Source organism: Phoxinus phoxinus (genome assembly GCF_949152265.1).
Source record: "Phoxinus phoxinus genome assembly, chromosome: 15".
Lineage (NCBI taxonomy): Eukaryota > Metazoa > Chordata > Actinopteri > Cypriniformes > Leuciscidae > Phoxinus > Phoxinus phoxinus.
Window position 1 is genome coordinate 15,204,042 of NC_136890.1, and position 23,040 is coordinate 15,227,081.

Consider the following 23,040-nt stretch of genomic DNA (forward strand, 5'->3'; position numbering starts at 1 on the left):
TGTCTGAATGTACATAGAACATAAAAAAAAAAAAAAACTTGTTTAACTCTGATTTACAGAGAAAATACAATCCAAGTACAAAACTACAATCCGATCGCAAAAGTTAAAATCAGCAGTGACAAAAACATGGTAAATTCAGTATTAGACAAAACTTAATATTGACGCATCCCTAAGTAATCTAGCCCAAGTGAAAATTAATTCTTAATAGGTTTATGTATGCGAGCATGCGTATGGGGAAATGAGTGACAAGGAATAATGCACAAAACAAAATTCTCAGCATACTTTTACTTACCGATCTTTCTCCAACTTTTTCTTTGTGAGCACTGCGACTTCTGCGAGTTCTCACGTGGGTAAGCGGACCATCAGCAGAGCTTTCCGTTGGGGCAGATCTTCGACACATACTCCTTGAACGTTTCTACACAAAACATAGAAGGGCCTACAGTCAAACTTCTTTAGTCCATTCAAGGAAAATTCAATGCAACTAGGCTAGGGCTACGCTGACACTGATATTTGATCACTCTGATGTACATTTGCCAAAACCGATAGTTGGGTGGTTCTGCAATTAAAGTGACCCATTTAAGATGTGCACATAAATTACTGTTTACATATGTGCATTGCTAAACACACACACAAAAAAAAAACGATATGGTGGGAATGAGTTCTTCCTCACCTGTTGTACATTGTCCCTGTGCGAGGCACGGTTCTCCTCTCAGCCCCTGGGATGCCAGCTCCCAGTTTGGACTTGATAAAGGATCAGTGACAGAGAAGGTTGCAACCTGACTAGTGGGTACCGATGTCTCTTTCCTTGCTAATGGTGTTACGGGGAGACGGAACCAAAGCTCCACTTGACCCCCACATTCAAAGGTACTGAGGGTCCAGCATCTTTCTGGGGTCAGTATAGGGTTTACAGAGGGACCAACACTTGTTTGTGTAGTCCACATAGGAGTTTGAATTTGAGCCATGGGTGGTGCAAGAGAGGGATGGTGTACCGGAGTAAAGACAGGATTCACGGAAGAGGTTGAACTGGGTGTCACAGTGATACTTAAACCTCTATCCTCTTGGTGCACGATTTGCTGCTCAAGACCACCAGGTCTAGTGCTAATTGGTCTTCTGGATCCCTCATGACTGATACCCAAAGAGGCTCATCTACAGTCAACTCTGCTTGATAATGTCCCCAAATATTAGTGTGTGCAGATGGCAAAGTTGAGATGGGCTGTTGAGTGCCAAAGGCCCAATCTGAGGTCTCAATCAATGAGTGAGGTTGTGGCCTAGGTCTTTCTATATCAAATGTCTGTGAATGAGGTTGGGCTTGGTGCATAATTTGAGGTTGCAAAGGTGGTGGGAGTTGAGTTCTCATACGTTCTGCTGGTGAGGGCTGGAAGAAAGCCTGGGACTGAGGGTGGAACTGGGGATGAGAAGGAGACTGAACTTGAGATGCTGTTTGGGGCTGGAGAATATTGGTTTGTATGGCCTGTGGACGAGCTTGAGTCATTGAACCTCCTGATTCTAAACCTCCAAATCCAGGTAAAGGGAAGGTATCAGGTTGGGTTTGGCTCCTGAACGAGTCAATGTCTAAGATGGCTGGTTTGTAAACCTCATCAGGACGAAGTGAGGGATGCTTCCATCGAGCTGTGGAGCTATTCTCGTGACTATCTCTACTAGTCCTAACACTAGAGACACTGCGTCCAGATCTAGAACTTTAGGTCGAAGTGGAGATGTAGGTGTAGGTGTTGCCTTCTCTTGCTCTGTCTCTGTCCAATGTCGTTCTGTCCCTTTCTGCCATTCAGGTTGCTGTTTTCTCTCTTCTCGTTCTTTTTTTGATCTCCGTTTCGCTTTCTCTTGCTGGAGTGGCCTTTCCTGCTGTCTCTGCAACTCAAAATCAAGAAGCTGTTGTCTCTCAAGCTCCTTGATCCTCTCAAGTTCCTCCAGCTCTTTCTTGGTCTCTCTCTCCTCGGCTTTCTGCCGCTTCCATCTATCAATCTCTAACTCTCTCTTCTTTTGTCGTTCAAGTTCTTTCTGCCTTACAATCTCCTTCTGTCTTTCAATCTCCTGTTGTCTCTCTAACTCTCGTTGTCTCTCAAATTCCCTTTGCCTGTCCAGTTCTCTCTGCCTTTCCAACTGTCTCTGTCTTTCCCTGTCCTGCTCTTTCTGTTTCTCCAGCTCTCGTTGCCTCTCCGATTCTCGCTGCCTTTCTAACTCTTTTAGCCTCTCCATCTCTCTTTGTTTGTCAAGTTCTCTCTGCTTCTGTCTTTCAATTTCCCTCTGTCTCTCCAACTCCAGCTGTCTCTCTCTTTCTCTCTCTATCTCCTTCTGTTTTTCAAATTCTCTCAACCTAAGCCTCTCTTGGTCGAGCATTTTCTCTTTCTCTCGCTCAAACTCTTTTTGTCGTTGCCTCTCAAACTCTCTCTGTTGCTCGAGTTCTTTTTCTGCAGCCTTCATTCGCTCATATTCAATTTGTTTCTGTCGCTCCTTTTCTTTCTGCCATTCCATTTCCCTTTGTTTCTCCAACTCCCTATGTCTCTCCCTCTCCCTCTCTTGCTCTCTCTGTCTTTCTAGCTCTTTTTGTCTCTCTTTCTGTATCTCAGCTTCTCTCCTTTTCTCCTTTTCAATTTTGTTTTGTTTCTCAAACTCCAAGTCTCTCTGTTTCTTCATTTCTCGCTGCCTTTCCAATTCCTTCATATTTTCAAACTCTGCAAGTCTTTGTCTCTCTATTTCCTCCCTGGATGCTTTTTGCAGTTCTCTTTCTTGTAATCTAGGATCTGTTCCCAGTCCAGTGTCATTTGTATAGAAATCTCTCTGGAGTGCAGCTTCCAATGAAGGATTTCTTCTAAATTGAACAGTTGGATTCTGAGGACTCCACTTCCCTGATCTAAGAGTGAAATCCTCAAATGGAACATCCTTCATCCCTCTGTCCTCTCCACCCACCATACTTTGTTTACCTCTTCCAAAAAATACTTCATCATCCACTCTCTGACCCTGATGCACAGGCTCTTGAATCTGACCAGTCAAAGCAAAGTAAGTGGCTCTGGGTTTGTTCATTTGCTCTTCAGCATCTAGCATCTTAGGCCGTTTGGGTGCAGCAACTTCCTCTCGTTCCCTTTCCCTGTCCCTTTGTGCTTCTAACAGTTTCTTCCTTTCTGCCTCACTCTCTTCCTCATCTTCATCCAATGCTGCTACTGCAGCCATATGCAATTCTATTTGCTTCTGTATCTCTTCTTCCATCTTTCTACACATCTCTTTCTGTCGTTCCCTCTCGGTTTCAATCTCTCGGTCTTCCTCTGTGGCAGTCCATTTGTGTAGTGCCCCTACTCTGAGATAACGTGGAATGGCTGCTTCATCCTTTTGCAGGTCACTTATCTCATGGGTAGGTCTGTGGTCTTCCCCTTGAGGAGCTGATCGCCGTGAACGTAGCGTGAGAGCTCTGTCCTCAAGCTGAGCGGTTGGCAAAGCCTCGCTAACAGCACGGCTCTCCCCAAACAAAGCTACAGTATCAAAGACATGCTCCACGCGTACAGGGTTGGAAGGAGAAACTTGCTCTCGATAGGTTGCTTTGACCAAACTTCCAGGATCATCATCTTCAAGAGCTTTAAAGTTGTTGTCCTGAATTCGCAAAGAGAGGCTCCGTCTGGGCATGGGTTTAATTGTGCTTTCCCTCTGTGCTCTTGGGCCTTGTGAAATGCTATCTTCCATCACTTGAACATTATGCCTCTCCACCACATGTTCAAACATAGATGCTCGTACTGTTTGCACTCCATCACTATTAAAAGCAGAGTGGGTAGGCAAGTCGTGAACACTAAGTGATGATACTTTCATGTCCTCCTGTTTGTTGAACTGTCCTTCAATTGTGGAGTAATCAAACTAAAAAATAAAATAAAGATGAAATTAAGTATATTTCATTTTGCCATTGGTTTTTGTTAAGCAACACTTTTTGGGGGGTTTATCTGCAGATGTTTTACCTCTTTTTCAGAAAAGTAAGCAAGAACCTGGAACTTGGTTTGACTTTGAGTCAGACAAGATGAGATTTTCTACAACTGTGATCCCTAAAGAAGCAGCCTGTGACAACCCCCGTCCCCTACCTGACAGGTGTGCCATTTCGAGGTAAAAATTTCTTTGCTTAGATATAAGCTATCATTACAGTGGGCGGCTGTGTACAGTATGTGTATTACATGACTGATTTAGAGTCAAACTTTGGGAGGGAAAATAATATGATTCTACTCAAAGCAAATCAGCAACAGAAAGAATGCAATGGAGAAGTCTCATTTGAATACATAGCACATTATCAAATCTTGCAAATTTCTTATCCAAGTTATTCTTTTACAGAGAAGGGTATAAAAAAAGATAACAAGGAGGAGGAAGTACAAGATAACGAAACAGCTGAAACATCTAATGTGGATTGTATTGGGAAGGTTTTAATAAACATAGAAAGTTCTGAAAAGAGGGGATTGAGAAAGAGGCAAACATGAGAGCACATGAAAAGGGAGAGGAGCTTGACACGTGTGACTGAGAACAGTGAAATGGGATCCGTATGCTCTTTGTCAAAGCTCATAAAGCAGGGTGGGGCATGAAGGGGCCATAATCAAAGAATCCTCTTCTCTCACAAACTGACCTTACCCACCCCCTCCCTTCGAAGCGTGCATGTTTCATAATCACAATATGACTAACGCTACAACTCGGGTTACACGTCTTTGGAGTGCCGCACCTTCTGTGACATCAGAAGTGCCTTTTTCAACCTAATTTGTTATTCCTCTCTCTCTCTCTCTCTCTCTCTCAATTTGAAATTTTCTAAAGAGTGAGCAATGTTCATTTTGAGACTGTGACTGCAATTACTGTCCCAAATGTCATAAAGGATTTTTTCTATTCATTGAAAAAAATATATCGTTTTAATTTATCAAGCACATGTGACTGTCATAGAATACATATTAATACACATATTATAAATCATTAGTAACTATCAATTAGTTAGTTAAGCCAAATTGTGATTGACTTTAAAAAGCTTTAAAAATGTACTTTAAAAAACAAGGTGTGCCTTACTGCACCTTGTAAAGATACGTAAAAACACCATGTAAAGATTGATTAGTGGAGTATGACTAATGGCAGTTGTTCATATACCCATACCTTTGTGTTGAGATCTTCCTCAACTAGCTGGGGACCTTTGGACTCATTGGAACTGAGGCTGTCAAGCTCTGATTCAAATCTGTAAGCAAATCACAAATACTGATTTCTGTTCTCATCGGAATGATCTTAAGAACCTGATGAATGAATGCCACCACATTAAAACCAGTGTGAAACTATTTTCTTTGAGCCTTGATTTTCAGAGAAGAGATAATGATGAAAGCAAACTGGTATTAATTGTGCTGGTTTTTGAGGCAACATGTTTTGAGACATCATTACACTTTTTAGAATTCTCTGTGCCAGCACAAACACACACAAAAATACATGTATATGCACATAATGTAGATAATTTAGCCTAATATGAATTTTTCTGCAGTCGCGTAATTGTGACTTATGAAACTTATTAATAAAAACTTTTCAGGAGGACCAAGAGGCAGTAAAACTACAGCAACGCTGATAGCTGATTAACATGAAATTGATAACAGATTAACATGTACAACTGTAATTTTCTGAATTACAGCAATAACATTGTAGACTTCAATAATGCATGCTGAAAACAACTGGATCTTACCTTTTAGTACGGTCAGATACTATGTTTCGTGGCTTATATGGTGGCTTCTGGAGTGGTGATAGTGTAGTAGGCACTTCTTCTGTCAGTTCCTTGATGCGTTGTTTTACCCCCCACGCTCCATCAGAATCAGAGATGGACAGCCCTGGTGATCTAGGCTCCGTCCCTGGAGTATCCACACGTGCCACTGAGAAGGATGTGGAAGAAGAGTCCAAAAGCAGGCTGATGCGTCTCTTTATACTGCTACCTCCAGTATCCTCAGGTTTTGAGTCTTTCTTGGAGTCCTCATCTTTCAATTCATTTTTTTGAGTACTTTTTTCAAGCACAGGGGTGTTATTCGGCCCTTCTGCCCTTTCAGCACCAAGTTCTTTCTCTTGAGTTACAGCTCTAACACCATCTGGTGTTTCAGGAGTGTTTTCTTTGCTGTCCTCCTTGGGAGGTCGCCAGTTTAGGGAAAGCCCAATTGACTCAAACTTTGAGGTAAGGTCAGATGAAAGGGGTCGTCCTTTTCCCCAACGAGGGGCAGGTGTATGGGATACAACCTGAGGCTCAGACTGATTTGGGTTTTGGAGGAACACAGCTGACACCGGCCTGGGCCTTGAACCTTTAGATTGGGGCCGAAGAACAATAGGAGATAACTCTTCCTTGGTAGCAGAATCCTTTTTATTATCCTCATAATTCAGTCCTATCTCTGATAGGAAGCCCATTGATTTAGCACGAGTGATCGAAGGGCTGGGCTGTTTTTTCCGAGAAGCAAAAGGCCATTCAACACCAGGAGTGGAGGCCTGACCATCGCTTTTGAGTCGCGCCGGTGTGGCTCCAAAGCTTGTTCTTCTCAGCACATCTCCAGTTTGGGACGTTCTTAATTTGTTGGAATCAGAAGAGGCAATAGTAGGTGCTGGTTTAAAGGGTTGTGCCACAGGTTTGTTTGTCTGTCCGCTGGGCTTCGAGCCCGTATTAAAGGCAGATGGTAGACTGAGTTTATTGGCTGGCTGTGGTTTAGGTGTACTGGGCAGGTCTGTATTATAGGAGACTGGTTGACTGGATTCAGGTCTAGGTTTTGGCTGTGGTTTGGGAGCAAGAATGGGGCGTATAGTAGGATTTTTGTTCACAGTGAAAGGTTTTGGAGTGAGTCTGGGCTTGGGGCCTGGGACAGGTTTTCTAGGCTCTGATGAAATAGTAAGTGTCCCCTGGGGGCCACCTGAACTCTCCATCAAGCTCTTGTTGCTAGAGTCTATGAGAGTATTAAGGTGCAGACGACTCCCAACCACACATGGCCGCCCAGCATCAACCTCAACCTGGGCAGCCATCACACCACCTGAAACAAGAAAAAAAACCCAGATATTTAGTCAGCTAACAATCATTTAACATTTCAAGCTGCGTTCACACTAACAGTGATTAAATCACTGGAGATAGCACAGTCCCTAGGCTGTCAGTTTGTAGAGGGCGGTCCTAAACTATCGCGGTATTCAACTGTATCTGGCCACAGATCACATTCTCCACTCCCTTTGGTCATTTCCAAATCTTTTCACTGCTCATTTTCATAAAGTTAAGCTCTGCTAAACACTGTCTTACTGCCAACTGTCACTCGTGTCACCAGCAATCACAGGCTCTCATTGAAAATGAGAATGATATCCGGTCGCGTTATCGCAGGTAATCGCTGTCAGTGTAGACCTTCCTTTAGGTTGGTTAGAAAAGTCTGGAGTCAGTTGAAAACACTGGCCAGTTTCAGCACAGCTTAACATCCAACATGCCGAGCACAATCCCTGCACTATAATTTTACAGCACAAAACAAATACAGTGTTCTATGAAATGCTATTGTAGTGGGGTGTCTATGAACCTTAAGAAAAATGCTATCTAACCCTCTTCCTCTCCACCACTGTGGACTTGGGAGATAAAGAGCTCACAAGAGCACAATGCACATTTTACTGACACATCATTAATCACGCTGTGAGAGAGTGTGTGTGTGCGGGTGTATTAAATCAGCATGATTGGACATTGCTCAGGAGGGAGGGATCAATTTGCTGAATTAAGAGTCCAGACTGAGATAGGTATGTGCATAAAAATCCTGCTACTACAGGCAAATACACATCAAACAAAAGGAATTCACAAAATAACCCAGAGAGCCATTTTTGCTAATGCAATACACATGTCGCTCTTGGAAGCTGTGCGCTAATACAAACACGTGTTCACACTTAAATTGCCATGCAGACTTTTACAACACACAGACACTCACATTTTACACAGAACGAAACCGTGATTCATAACACATTCCCACACCCGTGTAAATGCACATGCAATTGCCATGCTTCCCCGTGCAGTTATCAAATTGTGCTTTGCCTGCAGTTTTCCATCACAATAATAACTCACCTGCCTGGCTGTCAACCGTCTGCAGTGGAGCCCTGGTTTCTGTGGTAACCGCAGAGTGATGTCATATCATATGGAGAAGAGGCGGAGCCAGACTCTGTTGCAGGGAATACAGCATGGTCAGACACCGTTACTTCGGCTCAATTAAGGTATCAGTGTCTGTTGTAATTTTGAAGTCTCTCTACACATGCACGCACATGTACACTTGTTGTCAATGGCACAGCTTGTTGAAATCGTTGAATATCATAATTGAAAAGTCAAACGAGAATGTTGGCAAAGACTTTTGAGACACAGCACAGACTCAAACAAACAAACAAACAAACAAACAAACACATACAAAATCTACACATTTTTGAAACATGCAAATGAGACTTCATCAGTCTCTTTTACAAACAAATGAATACACATAAATCACACACATAGATCGAAGCAAGATATTTACCAGCACGATTGACCTACATCTACAGATTACCAAACAAACCAACACATTTGATATGTCTCTGGTAGTGAAATCTTAGCTGTGTGGTTACGCAAGGGTGGGGGGAGCAGTAGTGACATGGAAGCAGGGGGACGGCCAACGATGAACAGAAAGAGGGAGAATGACTGCGAAGGAAGCAAAGGAGGAGGATCCTGGTCAGAGTGCATGGACTAGCATTCGCTTGTTGACAGGAAACGCCTCTGCAGCTGGAATGTTTAATATCTACAGCTTCAAAACCAGAGTGTTTAGGGTAGTCATTCCTGGCATCCCGTAGAGACATTTACACACAAACATGATCTAGCCACTGACCTAGAAACATTAAAGCTGGTCTTTACACCTCTGTATTAAAGTTAGCAGCATCTCACATAAGTTACACTGCAAATCTTAATCTTGGCAGACTTGGAAGACTTCTTGGTAACAGCAAATAGCCTATTATGCATCAAATGCTAGGCTAAATGTCACAGTTAAAATGCTAATGTCACACCTTTAAAAAAGAAATTATACAGACAATTACAGTAAATATAACTAATAAACTTAAATGGTTGAATTGTAGGGTGGTGATGAGATCTAAGTGCTAAAAGATATTAAAATGTGACGTTATTTCTCATCGAGGTAAAAGCTGTCTAAGTTTGTGGCAAAACATTTTACAGTGCTTGCTTTATGTTGTTCTTTCTCAAATTGGCATATTCCACGGACGAGAATAAATGGACTGCATTACCATTTTTAAGACCGCTGCACAAAATATTAAAACCATTTCATAGGGTTATTGTTCGCTTTCAAATCAGCGGCAATGTTGGGGGTGAATTGCTTGAATGGAGAGTTCATTAGCCCATTATTCTCTTAATGAAAAACACAACAGCAATACAGTAAAAATACAAATGTGCTTAAATAGGCGCTTTTACATTTCACTTTGACACTAAATATTCCTCTGATCTGTCGTTCGGCTCACGATTTATTAAGCAGACGCGTTAAGTTTTTAATTGTAGTCTCTGTTCTCTAACTGAACTAAATTATTGTATTACAACAACAACAACAAAACAATATCGACGTGGGGGCGGTGCCGCAATGGGCAGGTGATGTTACCGGTGTTCAGTTGCTTCTGAACACCGGTAACACCGTCAACACTGACTATCGTAGTACATGTTCTGAAAAAAAAAAGTTTAGCCTATATGCCGATACCGATATATCTGCGACAGGCTCTATCAGCCGATAATATCGGCAGACTGATATATCGGTCAGGCTCTAGTACAGATCCAATATAGGCCTACTGTTACACAACATGCGTTATCTTTATCAACTATATTTACGTTCCAAAACTGACTGTGTTTAACTGAATACTCGCCAAGACAAGCTGCCATTGTAAATAAGAACTTGTTCTTAATGACTTGCCTGTAAAAAAAATAAAGGTACAAAGCATTTTTACATAATTTTGTATTTGACAGTTTAAGCGCAGTAAGCCAATCATTTTTGTACTTGCGACTCACAATCTGTTTGAGACTGAGAGGCGGCTTCTGCCATTTTTGGTGTGATCACGAAACCTGCTGGAATGCCTACAATTATGCGCAATACAAGCACTATTTAACCGGAGCAAATGAGACGAGTGAGTTAGAGGAGGCGGGTGTGTGTGTGTCACTTTGCCGTCGGAGAGAAGAGAGCGAGAACTCGCAGCTGATGTTATTGCATGTGTCGCTGACAAAACAGACCGGCTCAGAATCGAAAAGACAGATTCAGATTCTGAAACTCAGATTCAGGCAATGCATTATAGTTGTACATCAAAGAGCATAAATGAACATTTTTCGATTAACAAAAAGCTGCCAGAGTTTCTGTGAAGATCAGATCATCAGACTGGTGTTTCTTCTGGATGTTGAATGTGCTCTCTAACAAGGAGTGGCAGAATAAAAGAGTAACTGGGTTCACACACATAATCATTATGTAGTAGTACTGTAGTTATCAATTCAAAACCATAAAGATTTAATGGCTTTATGAACTCTATACAGAGTGATAATGAGTAAAAAATTAACAGGAATAATACTTGTTTGTATTTATTAAAATATATATTAAAATATATTTAAAATGAGCAAGCCTTAAACAAGCCTGTTTCTTAAATGCTGTGAAAAACCATGGGCATAAAGTACTTCATTACAATGTGTTGCCATTATTTAGGGGAATCAAGGAGGAATTTACATCCATTGTAACTACTCAATTACATTTATTTAATTGGGCTTATTGGATTGGATAGAGGAAAGAGAGAGGGGTTTCATCTAACCTAGGTCAGACTCAAAACTGTATGGCTTTTACCCCTTTCAGTTTCATTTAAATACTCAAAAGTACAAGCCAAGGTAAATATGCCGCTTGTCATCATGGTGTAAATTTGTTCTCATAAAAAATACTTTTAATGAGCTCACACTACAGTGAATTAGGGCTGTCACATTTTAGAAAAATCTAATTTGAACGGATATCAAATACCAAGCTAACAGTTTTGGTCGTACAGTGTGTGGTGCGCAACCACACGGCAAAATCAACACATCACACACAAACCGATTTGACTCCCGAGCATTCCCAGGTCAGACGGGAAATCTCACAAAATCCCTCGAGATCAAACGTGACTTCAGAGTAAACAATCATGGCGGACGAAGAGGATGCAGTGGCAATAGTTTGTGCTTTGTTTTTAAGCGAAAAAAAGACGAGTTGATCCTCCATCTCTGATGTCCACCAGACTTTCTGGTGCGCCATCATGCCGCCGGCTGTTTTAATTTTTGTTTCCCGGTACTTCCTCGCCGCCTCGTACCTCGCTTTCTGATTGGCTACGCGCCACAGTCCACAGGCTGCGTGCTCGTTTGTCCCCGGGGGACACCACACACGAGAAGAAATCGGGCCAAATAAATCCAACATGTTGGATATCCCCGATTTGAGATCGGAGCGGTCCCGATGTCCTTCCGAGCAGACGAGAGCAGTCTTAACACACCACACACGGCAGGAATATCTGATCAGATTATTTTACGATAATCGGAGCATCCTTAAGATTGTCGGAAGGGGTGAATCGGGACTAAAATCGGCCTAATTATCCTGCCGTGTGAACGCTCATGGCCGTCTGCTGCGTTTCTGGGGCTGTTTACACCTGGCCACTTCATGCGTTTTCTCAGATCGGATAGCTATCTTTTTTTATCAAAACGATTCCATTTACACCTGGTCACATAGGCCTAAATGTGTTTTTGCAAAACGGATATAAATCCGATTATTATGTGAAATGTAATTGCCCCAAACTATGATCAATCATACTGATCCCACAACACAAAGTCTTTAACCTAAAGCAAAGTCTTTAACCTAAAGCAATGCATTGTAACAGTGTCAAATAGAAATAACTAGTTAACAAAGGTTCAGGAGCGGGGCCACGCCTCAACCAGTCACCTGACTTCTCAAAACCTTCTTATATCGGGCCGCCCCTTACAGTGCTGTCTGGCTCGTTCTCTCGAACCCTCCCTACCCAACCCAACCCTCTCTCATCCATTCAACCATCCATATCATCCCCTCTTCTCTTCCCTTCCAGGATGTATCGGGGGTTAACTGAGATGATGCCCCCACTCCGAGTCTCCTGGCCACCAACACCAGACGCCCAGATCAACCTGACCACTATCGCTTTTCCCCTTCCACTTCATCCTTTCCCTATTCATCCCCAACTCTTACCCAACTCTCTTCAATAACAGATCAACCTGACGACCACCCCATTTCCTCTTCCACTGCATATTTTTCCTATTTATCCACAGATCTCTTCAATAAATAATATCCAACATTCATGGTTGTGGCGTGGTCCTTGCTAGTGAATTAAGCTACACGGTGTAATTTTTTAAGTTGATTCTTAGCAAAAAACACTTTGTGCTTTCAAAATGATATGTGCTCATTAATGTATAATTACTTCTACCAACTAATCAAGTATTCTCGTAAGCGTAGAATCTGCTATTTATAATACATATATAATACATTCTCGAATGGCAGAAGCCATTTTGCGCATCCATCTTGAAAATACATTAGCCAAAGAGGGACATACCTGGAAATTCAAGCTTCGCCTTTCGCGTTTTTACACTCAGTGGCACCGTGACGAATGCGAGGAGGAGATTACTCGCGACTGCCGGCAGATTTGAAATAATATGGCCACCGTAGGAGTTAAAACGCCCTCGGAATGGGAGGGGCTAGAAAGTAATATTCAGTTGGTGGTCATATACAATTTTACCGCTAGATGGGAGTAATTCCTACACGGTGTAGCTTTAAACATCATTGGAGACAAATGTGGCTTGAGTGTGTGAACACACTATTTCATATCTTATATTCAAGATTCAAGACAAAAAAAGATTTTGGGATTTTTGGAAATCGGTTTCAGTTTAACGTCCATTGTGGATTTAAAAAAGCTGCTTTGTACAGTTGCTCTATCAAAGTATTTTAATAGGAAAATGTCCATCTCTTAATTTCAGTCAATTTTAAAAGCTAAAAAAAAAATATTAATTTTAAACACTTGAGTGTTTAAAAAGTGTTCACACTTGTAGGTCGGGTCTCTTGGTTATTTTGGTCCGGACCAACAATATTAGTCCAGGTTCGCTTAGCATTCACACTGTCATTTTTAACATAGAACCTAAAGATACAAAAAAAAAAAGCTTTTATGACCTATTGCGATTTGCGATGAAACTTGTCGAACATTCAAACCAATGCTGTGTGCTGGGCTCTCGCTTGCTGTATTGTGTGTACATATGATGGTATATGATGGAGCTGACAACTCGTGAAGAGCTTATAAAATCTATAATGGAGTCAAAACAGCAGCAGGAATCCCACTATCAAACACAGAAACGAAGATCTGCAGCGAGGAGACGCAGTTCTGATCCCTGTGCCGAACTGTGACGGGAAACATTGTGACTATGACACACACACAAAAACAGGTATGCTTGAGCATTCTGTCCTTTTTAGGGTCACATCTTGTGACATCATGTCCTGTTTTTATTGAGAGAGGGCTGTGCAATTAATTTAATTTCGATTTTGCCTCCCAACGATCACTAAAATAGTACAATCGAGTAAAAACTATTGTGCCATGTTCTGTTGTACAAGAACACTCTTATTTTGTCTTGTATTCTGAATGACACACGCACATCCGCCCCTCCCGAAGCCATAACCTCTCTCAGCTTGAATATTTAAACTGATAAGACTTGAAAGAAGTAAAAAATTATCAACTTTAGTTACGATGCAATGCTGGCCCGATTGTGCAAGTGACAATTCCGTCATGTCCCGACTCCTAAACACGTGAGTGTAGTTTCGACGCTTGCCTTGTCCAACCCAATTTGAGAGACAGAGAAAGAGAAGACGCAGCACCGCTGAACACTCACGCGGTTTGTGAAATTGCGTCTTGGAGAAAGTTTTAAAATGACTGATTTGATTTTATAATCTCTGTGGATTAATTTAGACTACTCTACAATCTACTCGCTAAAGTGAATAAATGTTTGCGGGGGAATTTTCCGCATTATAAAGTGGTAGACATGCGGGAATTATTAAAATACGTATTTAAGTATTATCTGTTATATTATTTATTTTAATAGTTCAAAAAGTACAATAAATGTTACTTTTTTTCTTTTTTTTTAAGAATTGTTGAAAGGTGTCTTTTTAATAAATGCAACACGTTCCCAAAGTCCTGTGAAATGATCGTGTTACATAATCGTGATTTCAATACTGACCAAAATAATCGGGATTATGATTTTTTTCCATATTTGAGCAGCCCTATGAGAGACCCATCTTTCCAGCGGTCTTGGTGCGCACAAGGGTTCGGATGGAAGCGTTCACACACTAGGCTATTTAAATTAACCTCACTAACGGAGCAACCGCACCAGTGTGAACACTCTTATTTTACTTTCACTCAAGTATGTTTTGGGTTAGATACTTTGACTTTTTATTGAGTATAATTCTGACAGAGTATCCATAGTACTTTAACTTGATGTTCTAGGACAACAATAATCCATTATAACCTCAACCTTTTTCCAGCTAACTTTGCAAAGAGAATCTCTAATCCAAAATGATGATTAAAAAACAAGCCAAACTACTTATACAAATACTTTTGTCCATGCTCTTAAAAAAAAAAAAAAAAAAAAAAAAAGGTAGCCAACCCAGGTGATTGACGCTCTAGGAATGTAGGCTAACTGTTTTCTTGAGTATCTTTCAAATAATCTGGCAAAAACCCAGTTCAGCAAGGACCAACTGATTCCCTTGAAGCCTTTTTATGCCACTGTCTTTTTTTCATGGTGTGTGTGTGTATGCACAACTGACACTCTGGTTCAGCCAGTTTGGCAGAAGTAAAATACTTTTCATCCTCTACCTGAGCAACAACAACCAATGAATGAGCATGGCTGGCAGGGCTTCAGTACACACACATGATGAAGCCCATCACATGCACACAAACTACAGCTGACGCCATTCAGCATATATCTGTGCGGAAATCACCTGACAAGCTAACCTGTCAGAAAAGACTACTGGGAAAGTGGAGTCACAAAGAAAAATATGAATTCTAAAAAGTGAAAGGATATGCCTGTATTTGGTTGACTTATTAAGATTCAACTGAACTACGTTGATCAGCAGCTTTTAGCTGCATACACTACAGTTCAAAAGTTGTAATGTTTTTAAAAGAAGTCTCTTATGCTCATAATAAAGGCTGCATTTATTTGATCAAAAATACAGTAAAAACAGTCATATTGCGAACTGTAATAGCAATTAAAAAAAACTTTTATATTGGAATAAATTTAAAATTATTTGAATTGCATGTATTAATTTATTTCTGTGGCAAAGCTGAATTTTCAGCATCATTACTCCAGTCTTCAGTGTCACATCTAATATTCTGATTTGGTGCTCAAGGAATTGCTATAACGGTCAAAGGGATGCATTAAATTGATCGTTATATTAAAAACAGTTGTGCTGCTTAATATTTGAATGGAAAACATGACACTTTTCTCAGGATTCTTTGATGAATAGAAAGTTTTAAACAACAGCATTTAGAAATCTTTTGTAACATTAGCCTATAATTATATGGATCAGTAAAATGTATGATACGAATCCTATACCTCAAACATTTCAAAAGCAGTGTAGCTGATATTGCCCCTTTAAAGACAAGCTCCTGCTGTATGCAAATGTTTCAAGACAAAATTAGAAACTTGTAAGGCATGCATAAAGTGCTACAATACCAAGCACAGAATCACAGGTCATAATAACTGCAGATCCACAGCTTGACTGAATGGAGAAAAACTTGACTAACAACTACTAGAAATACAACACAACTAATGTTTATCCTGGCAACAATAAAGATGATAAAAAAATGAAAATTATTACTGGGGGGGAAATCAGAGCAAGCATGACTTAACTAGGCTACATCCTACACTGTACAAAAAAAGCATAAAGACATACCTAAATCTGTAAAGTCCACCAGCTCAAGCTTGTTGGAAATGTCCATCCATATAATAGTGACATTAAACCACAAACACACTTAAAATACCACAGTACCAAAACAGAATACAATAGTAACGACTGAAAATAAATCAGTTATGGGATCACGGACCCCTTCAAACAGCTTTCATAATATTTGTAATTTTGTTTAATTTCTATTGTGTTTTCATTGTTAGCTAATACGACAATACCTATAAGTTCCCTATGAAAACGTTAAAGTTTTGTTGCATTAATAATACATAAAGTAAACCTAGTATTTTGGCGTAAACAATGGTTACAATGGTATTTTTGTAATGGTCAGAAATGTAAATAGCTCGCGTGTGAGTTTCTTTGTTAGCTGATTTGACTAGCCTGCTTTATTATTCCCATTAGCTAGTCTCAAGATCAACAGAAGCAGCGTGACATAAAGCAGGTAAAACACACACAAAGTGATAAAAGCACAACGTTTCACTTTACGCACCTTTTCGTCAACTTCAAATAGCCGTCTGTCTGTCTGTCCCACCTGTGTGTGTGAGCAGTTTGGGACCTGAGCTCAACCAAACTTCGCTGCTGTCTGTCGGGATAGACCCGAGCGAGCGTCGTCGTCCTGTTGATCGCTAGTTAACGTTAATGTTCCTCGTTATTTAGTTGCTTTATCCCGCATGAATCGCACCGGGACACCATTCCTCACACCTGTACCGCAGTATTAACGGTAGTCTTTCTATGAACACTATCACTGGCTGGCTCACACAAACTTGCTGAGGGAGCCGGAAGGCGGTATGGGATCGCATTGCACGGAAGGATGGAGGATTTGTTTTGGTACGCCAGACTGGGACAGTGTGGAGGGGGAAGAGTGAGTCCGTGCGCCCCCTTGTGGGTGAAGATAAAATAGGCCAAGATGTCCTCGATTGACGCTTCGCTTGGCTTGATCACGCAAAAACGGATTTTTATTTCCTTCAAGCCTGTTGCGTGGGTGAAGTACGAACGTGACAGCTCCCATATTTAGTCAGTTAGGCAGACTGCATCCATTTACTGCACTTGTACTTCACAACGGCAAAACACACATTTATAAATGTACATTTAATGTAGATTGACAAACATATTTGCACAGAAATGTTAAAAATAAATAATAAGTTTTAAATGTCCACAGTTTTGAAGGCTGTGTGTACTGTATATGTAGTGGTTTGTAGACTAATACAAGTAGATAAAAGACACTAGTGTTTTCCACAAGCATGCCATCGCCTGATAAGTATGATACAACAACTGACCTCCTCGGGTTGGAATGCAGCCTCTCAACTCCAGCTATTGTCTATAACCAGTTCAACCCTCATAATACCTGTATAATAATCAGCTACAAATTGGTTAGGGGAGCGCGGGGCACAACCTAACGCGGGGCTAAATGTAACACGGACCTTTTACGTAGTTACTCAGGGTCACGCGTGTTGTGTTTACGCTCTTTTTCTCTCGCTGCCAGAAGACTGTCTCCCGTGGATTTGTGAAAAGTTTTGGTAATATTTTGTGAAGATACGGGACAAAGAGTGTTTTGACACCATCTAAGTATTTTTTTTCATCATACGTATTTTTCTGTTTCTGAGTTGTGTGTGTACGTCACCAAATCTAACTTTATATTGCCTTAATCACTGTCTTGTTGGCTAAAACATGGCACCATTTTGAAACATGTCAGCAACTCCTAGCATCTGTTAGCTAGGTTTAAAATATTTTTTACACAGCGGGGTTAGTTGTAGCACAGTGTTACAACTAAGCCGCCAAGAGTTCACAATATTGTAGGCTATGGGATTTGTTTACTATATTGATCACTTGTTTATTTATAAAAAATATTGCCTGTTTTCATGTAATAAACACTTTAAAATGTGATTTTAAGCTTGTTTTTATTAATATTACTGTTACTATTAATAATAATAATAATTTTGCATGCAAAACTGTGCAGCCCTTTCCTATATCTCTATCCATGATATTGATCCATAATAGAAGGATGATTGGATGAGGGATGGATGTATGGATATCTATCTATACAGATGTACAAACAATATCAAACTATACAGATAAAATAGTACTGAATTATGTGTGTTACACATAAGTGTTACAACTAACCCCTCTGTCTGTTACAACTAACCCCGCATATGGGGTAAGTTGTAACATTTGCACTTCTGTCACTTTCAGTGCAACTGTAAGAAAATGGAAGATCCTAGAAAAAAACTTTAAGTGTTCATTTGTAGCAGAGATGTGTATGTTTCTTGTGTAAAAAAAAGATTAATCTAACCTAATTATTTTTTAAATAATTGAGCCAAAACCAAAATGCGTTAGGTTGTGCCCCGCTCTCCCCTATATAATATCTGCATTTGGTGTAGATATGTCTAAGACATATCTAAATAAAATAGGCTAAACAAGATGCTTCATACACAAGGCTATAACTTTAAATACAAATAATACTACTAATAAAATGTGTTCCATCCAGTGAATGTCTCTTTTTGCAATGTCTTGTATTTTTTTGTAATTTGTTTATCTGTTTTATAGATGGATATGCTGTGGATATAGCCTGCAGATGGTGACCTCAATAGGTGTTTAGTTGTGATTGTGAATGGAGGTGTTTCCTGTAGCCAGCAGAGGGGGCCATTACACTATTAAGACTTTCCCTGCGTCCCAATGTCCATACTTTCCATCCTAAATGTGAGATTAGAATAAGTGTGTCCCAACGTATGTTGAAAAGAGTATGTCAAAAGTCCCCGGATTGTCTACTATTTCCAGTAGATTTTCGAAGTGTGAATTCATGCACACTCTAGCCTAATTTTGCCCACAACCCTTTGCGCTTTGGAGGAGGAACTACAAACACGAGTAAAAAGTGTTAAAAAAAAACTACAAAACATGGCGGATGTGCACCACTGACGGTGTTAAAACTGATACAAAAATATATATTTATTGTTATCCGTGTTATGTTTAATCTGAAATAACAATGTGGACTTTTATAAAGATCCGTTTGGCCATTAACTTGGACATTTGACATTTAAATGCATCAGCATTAATATGAGGAGAGTTCTCTGCACGAAAGACCCGCGACTGCAGATCAACATGCTTCTGCATTTCTCTCCGATTCGGTAGGAAATTCAGTTTCAGATTCCGTTTACTGCGGATGTGACAGAGAGCAACAGTCAAAGACACAATTGTATGACGTGATAGGTGATGTCCCAAAGCAAAGCAGGCTACTTTTTTTGCTACACACTGAAAGTAGCCTATATTTTTCTTAACAAGAGTAGCCTACATACTTTTAGGGCATACTAATTAAAACAAAGCAAGGGGCTGCATCCGAAATCATACTTCCCTACTATAGGCGAAGTTGTATGTTGAATTCACAGTAGGCTACTCATAAAAGAATAGACAAAAAGTACCCCGATGCCCTAGATTCTGAAGTGTGCATTGTATGTTCACTCGACTATACCATGAGGCCACGGGAGAGGATTTGTGAATGGAGGTGAAGCGACGTAGACTGTAAAAAAATATGGACGTAGCCTACTGTCCGTGACGTCACCCGTAAAAAAAAATATACTATGGAAGTCAATGGGACCTGGTAACTGTTTTGTAACTGACATTTTTCAAAATATCTACCTTTGTGTTCAGCAGAAGAAAGAAATTCATACAGGTTTGAAACAACTTGAGGGTTAGTATATGATGACAGAATTCTCATTTTAAAGTGAGCTATCCCTTTAATGTGTGCTTCAAATGAAAGGGTGCTGTCGAAGATGACCCCCAAGTTCCTAACCTGGCGGGAAGGAGAAACAGAAGAACCGTCAATGGATAAAGAAAAACTGCAGGACCTAGAGAGAATAGAATTAGTACCAATAAGGAGTACTTCAATCTTACTGCCATTAAGTTTGAGGAAGTTGGCAGAAAATCAGACATTTATTTCGTAAAGGCAGTTGGTAAGACAGGTGTGTGTGTGTGTGTGGGGGGGGGGGGGTCATCAGCGTAAAAGTGGAATTTAATACCAAATTTGGAAAAGATATTGCAGAGTGGGAGAAGATTAGGAACAATATGGGACTAGGACAGAACTTTGGGGGACACCGGCACAGCTAACAGAAGAATTTTTTTTTTAGTTGTACAAACTGTGTACTGTTTGAAAGGTGAAGTGAACCAGGCATAAGGAATACCAGTGATACCAATATCGGATAAATGGTTCAAGAAAATATTGTGTGAAATTGTATTGAAAGCTGCACTCAAGTCAAGTAAAACGAGAATAGATAAGAACCTGCCATCAGCAGCCATTAACAGATCACTAGCTACTCTCACTAGTTCAGTTTCCGTGCTATGCTTCGAACGAAACCCTGACAGAAAACACTCATACAAGTTGTTATTATTAGGTGAGCATGAACCTGTGCTGTCACTGCTGTTTTAATAATTATTTATATAAATGTAGCCGGGTGGTATTTGAACCATATGTAACAGGTATTTTTCTATGGGGACTTTTATTTTGACGGGTTTTCCTTTCTCCGGCGTGTGCGCGGCAGCTGAAAAAGACGTCTGGGGAAGAAGAAGAGTGAGCAGTGTTACGAGGCAGACACGCCATGATCGCTGTATGAGAAGTCGACATTGTTTACGCTGAAGCTGTAATTTAGGACAGCGGTGCACGGTCAGATTACGTTTCGTGAGTTTAGTGTACACTTGTGTGAAACTGGAGACTCGGTAGTTAAAGCAGAAGTTCGGTTGATTGCGTCCTCGGATGGAGAACGGTGTTCGAGACTGGCCGAGAGCACGAGAGAGAGTTGCTAGAGCCGTGAGTTTCATCCATAACACTTGTTTTTTCTGACTGAACGCATTTTTGAGAGTCCTGCTGTTTTTAAGTCATCCATGAACTGTGTCGAAACGAGAGACGTTGATGTTTTTTTTGCTGCGCATCATTTAAGTGCACTTGTTAGTGCGCGAGAATGCGTCTGTGAACTGGACGATCGGTTTTGAAAGAGTGATTCCTTTTTTTTGTAGTTTTTTTTGAAGAGACTGACGGCCGTCTATTATCAAGATTTGTTTTTTGAAAAACATTTTTTGAGATTCAGATATTTCAGTCTGCGTGCCGCGTGCGAGCTGAGCTGCCATTTTGTTCCTGAGTTTTTCTGGGCCGCGCTGAAACTTTGCTTGTGTTTTTTTGTTACCCTGCCATCCTTACGACATCTCCCTGCCCTGTCTCTGTTTATTGCTGTTCATTTTGTCATTGCAAGTCATCGCAAGTCATCACAACAAGTCATCGCTTCAAAGTGGTCTTTCCAGACTGGTACAACAGTTCCATACGCACACACACACAAACACGAACGTTTCACTGAACCGAACGAGTGTTCGCATGAACTGTCGATTTGAACTGTGTTTGTGATAACTGAGTCGAATGGGAACTGAATCATAAATTGATTCAAAAGAATCGTTTAAGTGAATTCAAGGTTATCTATGTGAAATGAGTTATGTGAAATGGGTTATGTGAAATGAGTTATGTGAAATGAGTTATTTGAAATGAGTTATAACTGACATTGTTTTGGTTAAACTTTTCTGAGGTGTTGAAAGAGGTTTGTCTTGAAAGTGTTAACCATTTGAAATCTTCCAAGAAAACCAGAAATCTCAAAACTGTTTTTATTTATTTTATTTTATTTTACTTTATTGAAATAAATCCTTCCAGGAGAAATATAATTTTCTAAGGGAAGGAAAATAAATTACTAATTGTTAATCTAAGATATTTGACAGTTATTTTTGAGTTTACCTTGGGGTAGGGGCGCCTCACTTACACTATTAGGATTAGGTGGGTGAGGATGTGAATTTAAATCTATTTTTTCACCACATGCACTTCAGGAAGCTACCGTACATACTCACCTGAAGCCTACACTCCCTATTCCTGTAGTATATTTAAAAATAGTGTAAGGTAAAACATATATACACATAACGTGCATATTGAGGCTCAAAGCACTGGAGTGGGGACTAAGATCCTTTCGCTTTTAAGTCTTCCAGGGTAATGTTTTAATTTTCCCCTACGAAGCGAGACTTACAGTCCCGTTACATTTGGCGTCACGAACAGGATAGAATTATACTGTATTTACTTTTTTTTTGTGTGTCACAAGTCCCAGGCCTACAAGCTGAAGAATGGCAGAGTTTGAGGAACTGAAGAGGGAGATGGCGGAGATGCAGAGGCGGTTTGCCGAGCAGGCGGGAGCACTCGACCAAGCAAGAACCGAACAAAGAGAAGCCCTGTCATTAGCAAGAGCTGTCATCGAGCATCAAGCCACCGCTCAAGCACCCCCAGCTGCCATTTATATTCCCAGGGACAGGAAACTTCCAGAGTTCAGTGGCCGTTCGACCAATACTGGAGAGTTAAGCGTTGAAGAATGGGTTGCCTCAATGAAATCTGCCTTCCAAGTGATGAGAGTACCTGCAGAAGATCGTGTAGAGTTGGCGAAACAGCATCTCAAAGATGAAGCCAAAGCAACTGTGAGGTTCATGTTAGGTGATGGTGAAAAATCTACCGACGATATCTTTCAAGTTCTACTAGACACCTATGGAGACAAAGTGCCGATTGGAACCAGACTGAAAGATTTCTACGAACGCAAGCAAATGCAAGGAGAGACGATACGCTCATACGCATATGACCTACAAGAGAGACTCCGCCGAGTTCAGCGCAGAGAGCCAAACAGAGTTCCAGAGGCCGAAAGTGTGTTAAAGGAACAACTTGTCCTGGGCCTTCGAGATGATTTTCTGAGGCGTGAAATGAAAAGGCGAGTTAAAGAGGATGCAATGTTGACTTTTGTTCAGGTAATGCAAGCTGCAATCATTTGGGCTGAAGAAGAAGAGACTCAAACACCGGACTTTCCAAAACCCAGCCCCCGCGTCAGAGTAGTAAGTGCTGAGGCAGAACAAGCTTCCTCCACATTAACACTGGAAAAACTGCATGAAGCTATACAGAAGATCGCCGCCCGTCAAGATGAACTTTACCAAGCAGTACACAGTAATAGCAGAGTCCAACTTCAACAGAGCCGTCCTAAAAGACAACCCTTGAAGGACAGTGATGGTCGATACATCTGCTATTCAT

At 40.7% G+C, this 23,040-nt stretch overlaps 1 protein-coding gene across 1 annotated transcript in view; it reads right to left on the reverse strand.

The window, feature by feature from the left end:
• Positions 1–16,847, reverse strand: part of LOC307012229 (uncharacterized protein) — a 48,524-nt gene extending 31,677 nt beyond the window's left edge. Inside the window, exons 1-6 of the mRNA XM_079638645.1 lie at positions 16,450–16,847; positions 8,051–8,144; positions 5,684–6,998; positions 5,116–5,194; positions 1,583–3,858; positions 1,360–1,471 (exon numbers count right to left, since the gene is read on the reverse strand). Coding sequence (XP_079494771.1) covers positions 1,360–1,471; positions 1,583–3,858; positions 5,116–5,194; positions 5,684–6,990 — 3,774 coding nt within the window. The 5' untranslated portion in view covers positions 6,991–6,998; positions 8,051–8,144; positions 16,450–16,847. The remainder of the gene's footprint in view (positions 1–1,359; positions 1,472–1,582; positions 3,859–5,115; positions 5,195–5,683; positions 6,999–8,050; positions 8,145–16,449) is intronic.
• Positions 16,848–23,040: the final 6,193 nt, after the last annotated feature.